We start from the raw sequence: 5262 nt of genomic DNA on the forward strand, positions 1-5262 counted from the left end.
GGGAGCCGCCTCTGCCCCGCGTGGGCGCCATCTCCCCTGCGGTCCCCGCGTCCCCCCGCCCCCCTCATGCTGTGGCCCCAGGTGGCCTGAGCCGCTCCCTGGTGCCCGTCGTGTGCCCGGGGAGCCCCAGGACGGTCCTTGACCATCACTGCCCTGCAGCGTCCTCCCTGGTGAGGCTGTGGCAGTCTGGGTGTGGGCAGCTCCTGACTTGGCCGCGCCTCTCCTCCCAGGGCTGCCTCACCCACACCGTCATGTACTACGGCTACTATAAAACGGCACGCTGAACCCGCCATGCGGCTCCTCAGAGGGTGGCCAGTGCACCCCCGGGGCGGGCGGCCTGCCCTACAACATGCCCCTGGCCTACCTGCTCACCGTGGGCATGGCCTTCTTTGTCACCTGCATCGCCCTGGTGTACAGGTAATGGCTTTCCACCAAGTGACCTGGTCCTGAGAGCCACGAGCCTTCCCTCCCTCTGTCTGTCCTTCGACCCGTCCATTGACCTTTCCTCCCACCTCTCGCCCACCCGCTCACCTGTCCACCCACCCAGCACTCGCTTCCCATCCTTCAGCCACCCGTGCCTCCACCTGTCCACACGTCCGTCCTTCTACACCTCACCCCCCATCCGCCCGCCACTCCCCTCCCATCCGTCCGTCCCAGGCAGTTGCCGAGCTGTGCTCTGCGTGGGTCGGGGGGACTGAGCAGGGCCTGGCCTGGAGAGAGGGTCCCTAGGGACGAGACCAGTGAACGGGCTGGGACGAAGCAGGGGCCCTGCGGTGCTGCTGGGAGAGGGGTCCGCTGGCTTCCCAGGGGAGCTGGCACTCGTCCTGAGGGGGCAGTCAGTGAGTGGGCAGGGGACAGCAGGCAGGGCGTCTGGTCCTTGGGGCAGGCGGTAAAGGCCCCGAATGAGGCTTGTAGTTTGGTAGCGCCCTGACGAAGGCAGGTCAGGGTTGGGGGTTTCTGTCTGTCAAGAGGGGCTGACCCCATGTCATGAGGGGTGGGCACCATGTGAGGTAGGCTGTCCAGGGAGGGCCAGCAGTCCACACTGGGAGGCTGGAGTGCACGGACTCAGTGGGCAGGGTGGGGTGGGCTCGGCCTCACAGCGTCCTGTCCACCTCGGCCCTCACTCAGCCCTGCTCACTGCTCTCCCAGTATGTCCCACTCCTTTGGGGAGAGCTACCGGGTGGGCAGCACGTCGGGGGTCCACGCCCTCACCGTCTTCTGCTCCTGGGACTACAAGGTGACTCAGAAATGGGCCTCCCGCCTGCAGCGGGACAACCTCCGCACCCAGCTGAAGGTGAGTGCCTCCGGCCTGTGCCACGGCTCCCTCCCTGGAGACCCGGCCCAGGGCCCACTAAGGACCTGAGGGCGGGAACTGTAGTCCACAGGGCGGGCCCTTGGCCCATGGGCTGGACTTCCCTCTGCTGGGGCTGTTAGCCCACGGCTCAGCCAAGACCCCGGAGCCAGCTGCCAGACAGCTCCGCTTGCAGGGCTGCGGTGGGTGGGCCCTGGCTGGAAAAGAAGGGGTGAGACCCGGCGGAGGGAGGTAGGTCTCCTGCTTTGCCCTGCAGCAGTTGGGTTCCAGCCTCACACACCCACCTCTACTCATTTCCCGGCCCCAGGGGCCCAGCACAGCAACTCCGAGGTCGAGTCGTGGGTGGGAAGGAGGGCTGGGCCTCCTGGGGGCGGCTCTGCGTCGCTGGGGCCCAGGCTGTGGAAGGTCAGGGCTGTGGCCCACTCGTGGCCATTGTGCCCTGTGTACCAACAGCTCCCGGCCCGCTAGAGGCCGCCGTGTCCACGGGACAGGGAAAGACGGCTGAGAAAGGCCACCTGTCCCAGCAGGCAGGGCAGGTGGGGCTGGGGAGCGCTTCGGGTGAGGTCAGGGTCTAGAGGAGGGTGCGGGTCCCTCCGGGCCCGGTTGCCAGGCCCAGAACAGGTGGGCCAGAGGCGAGCCTGGAGCAGTGACGGTGACAGGGACCCCTGCTGTCCGCAGGAGTTGCTGGCCGAGTGGCAGCTGCAGCAAGGCCCCCGGAGCGCGTGGGGGCGGCTGCGGCAGGTGGTGGTGCCCGGGGCCGTGTGGCTGCTGTGCCTCGGGACCTCGCTGGGCTGCGCCATGGCCGTGCACGCCTTCTCGGAGGGCACGATGGAGGTGCGGAGCCCTGCCCTGAACAGCAGGTCCTGCTGGCTCGGGGTGTCTGGTGTGCGGGGCGGGGTGCGGGGGCACCCTGCCAGCCTGGGATGGGACCTGCCCGCTGCAGGCCGCCTGCACTGCATCTGCGCCGGGCCGCGCCCTCTGCTGCTCTGGCCTGCTTTTTCTCGCCACTTGTGCCCCCACTTCCTGTGTGGTTGGAACACGAAGCCCAAGGGACTGGCCCTTGGGGAGGGAGGTGCTGCACTGCCAGTCCTGCCCCGTCCCGTCCCGTCCCCACAGTCCCCGGCCCTGCAGGGCCCGTCATTGCTGTGGACTTCACCACTCCCGGGCGCATGCCCTGACCTGCCCTCATCCGTTGTCCACACAGAGCCTGGTGGCCGCTGACCAGGAGGCGGCGCTGCTGGCCCTGCCCCTGGTGGTCAGCACCATCAACCTGGGGGCTCCCTACCTGTACCGCGGTCTGGCCGCCCTGGAGCGGCATGACTCGCCCGGGCTGGAAGTCTATGTGTCCGTCTGCAGGTGTGTGGCTGGCGGCGCGGTGCAGGGCTGCGGTGTTGGGCTGCAGCCCGGGGCTCCCTAGGGGAGCTCCTCTCTCCACCTCATCTTCCCCAGGAACCTCATCCTCAAGATGGTCATCCTGGGCGTCCTCTGCTACCACTGGCTGGGCCGCAGGGCAGGCCCCCTGCAGGGCCGGTGCTGGGAGGACTTCGTGGGCCAGGAGCTGTACCGCCTCACGGTCGTAGACTTGGTCTTCGCGCTGCTGGACACGCTCTTCGGGGAGCTGGTGTGGAGGTGAGGGCCCGCGTGGCCGGCGGGCTGCCGGAAATCCTCACGCCTCCGCCCGCACAGCTGCCTAGGCCGCTGTTGGCCAGACCGAGGAACAGGCTTACGGGACAGAAAGGACACGGGGTTCCGATGCCATGTCCATTTCAGTCTTGTTCCCACATGAAGGCAAAAGGAGGTAGAGACGGAGAGGCGGGCCAGCAGGTGGCATGGCAGTGCTGGACTCTAACAGGGTCAACTGGGGTTTGAATCCCAGACCCGGAGGCTTGAAACTACTTGTGGGCGCGGGCTTGAAACTCCTGTTGGGCGCGTGTGCGTGCATGCCCGAGATCCTGCGAGGAGAACGGAGAAGAGACTGCGGCGTGGCCATCCCCCCGGGGGTGATTTCTCACTTTCCCTCTCTCTGTCTCTCTCTCTGACTAGCACATGTGCTCTATGGCAAACGCCTTAGGAAAACAGACACAGAGAGGGTGTGGAGAGACATTTTAGCATGTTACGTGGGGCACGTTTCAGGTGACTTTTCTTTGTGAGTTCTCTTTGAGACTATAAATTTAATATATAATTCCAGGTTCCAGAAGGGGACTAAGATGTACTTAACAATAGAATTTAATAGAGAATAGAATTTAACAGCAACTAAAATTCACATTTTTAGAAAAAGCAGTGAGGTGCTTGATGCCGACTGTTTAGGTGTGGGTGCTTCTGAACCCGCCGAAAAGACGGGGAGCCAGGGGTCACGCCCAGCCCTGGCGGGGACCCCGGCATGGGGCTGTCTCTCCACGGCCTTTGTTTGGGTTCGGACTGCGAGGCCCGGGGATGCCCACCATCTAGACGGGCACCAGGGCTGCTACCCTCCCCAGCCGTAGCCCTCCCGTGCGGCCCTCAGGGACCCTCCTTTGCCCAGGCTTATCTCTGAGAAGAAGCTCAAGAGGAGACAGAAGCCTGAGTTCGACATTGCCCGGAATGTTCTGGAGCTGATATACGGGCAGACTCTGACCTGGTGAGGGTCTCCCACCTTCCTCCTGCGGCTTGGCCCCTGTGGAGGGCTGGGCTGTGGCTGGTGCCCCTGTCCCCCCGGGCCCTGACCCTTCACCCCTGGGACTCACTCTTGCCTGCCTGCCGGACCCAGGGGAGGAGGGGGCGGGGAGGGGAGGCCCGGACGGCTTGTTCCAGCCGCACGTGCAGCTGAGCGTGGTCCTGACCGCAGCCTCTGGCCGCAGGCTGGGGATCATCTTCTGCCCGCTCCTCCCTGCCGTGCAGGTCCTCAAACTGCTGCTGCTGTTCTACGTCAAGAAGGTAACGCCCCAGGGGCCGTGCTCGGACTGGCGGGGGGGGCGGGAGTCCCCGCCCCCGCCCAGGGCGCCCCTGGCATCGTCTGGCAGGCTGGGTGGTATCCCACCATGTTTGAGGTGGCCACCAGGTGCCTGTGCACCGAGAGGCTCCCAGAGCCCAGGCCCCCCAGCCTCTGGGAAGGACCCGGTCCCCTGTCCTCAGCCGTGTGTGCTCAGTGGGCGCCCTGGTCCTGTCTTGGCGAGGCTGATGGGCCCAGTGGAGGGATGCCTCATGGGGTGGCGGGCTGTGGCTGAGTGCAACCTCTGTCCCCAGACGAGCCTGATGGCCAACTGCCGGGCGCCCCGCAGGCCGTGGCGCGCCTCGCACATGAGCACCGTCTTCCTCACGCTGCTCTGCTTCCCGTCCTTCCTGGGCGCCGCCGTCTTCCTCTGCTACGCCGTCTGGCAGTGAGTTGCCCGGCCTCCGGGCTAGGGGAGGCTCTGCCGGTCTGCGTGCCGTCCCAGGGCTTGGGGTGACGTGGAGGTGGCTTTGTCTTGGAGCTGGGAGAGGGTGGCTGGGCTGAGGGCTCTCGCTCACCCTCTGGCCCAGGGTGAAGCCCTCCAGCGCCTGCGGCCCCTTCCGGACCCTGGACACCATGTACCAGGCGGGCACTGTGTGGGTGCGCCACCTGGAGGAGGCGGGCCCTAGCGTGGCCTGGCTGTCCTGGGTGCACCGCTACCTGGTGGAGAACACCTTCTTCATCTTCCTGGCCTCTGCCCTACTGCTGTGAGTTTGGGGCGGGCAGCCGGGCCAGGACCTTGCACTGGGGGACCCCACATGGCCGGCCAGGCCTGATGGCTCACCGCCCACAGGGCAGTGATCTACCTCAACATCCAGGTGGTGAAGGGCCAACGCCAGGTCATCTGTCTCCTCAAGGAGCAGATCAGCAACGTGAGTGTCCCAGCTCCCCGCCCCCACCCCTCTGGCTCCCCCTGGACCCCCGCTCCTGGCGCCCACCCCCCCAGACCTTGTTTGCCAGGGTTAGTGGCTGGGGGGGGGGG

General features: G+C 66.3%; 1 protein-coding gene across 1 annotated transcript in view; it reads left to right on the forward strand.

Moving 5' to 3' along the window:
• TMC6 (transmembrane channel like 6) overlaps positions 1-5262 on the forward strand; it is a 33865-nt gene that overhangs the window by 5022 nt on the left and 23581 nt on the right. The window contains 11 exon segments of the mRNA XM_027770810.1: positions 6-267; positions 270-417; positions 1150-1294; positions 1991-2146; positions 2517-2668; positions 2762-2941; positions 3834-3929; positions 4150-4225; positions 4535-4668; positions 4811-4987; positions 5074-5152. Of these exon segments, the coding sequence (XP_027626611.1) occupies positions 6-267; positions 270-417; positions 1150-1294; positions 1991-2146; positions 2517-2668; positions 2762-2941; positions 3834-3929; positions 4150-4225; positions 4535-4668; positions 4811-4987; positions 5074-5152 (1605 nt within the window).

This window comes from Tupaia chinensis, unplaced genomic scaffold, assembly GCF_000334495.1.
Source record: "Tupaia chinensis unplaced genomic scaffold, TupChi_1.0 Scaffold000159_1, whole genome shotgun sequence".
NCBI classification, from domain to species: domain Eukaryota; kingdom Metazoa; phylum Chordata; class Mammalia; order Scandentia; family Tupaiidae; genus Tupaia; species Tupaia belangeri.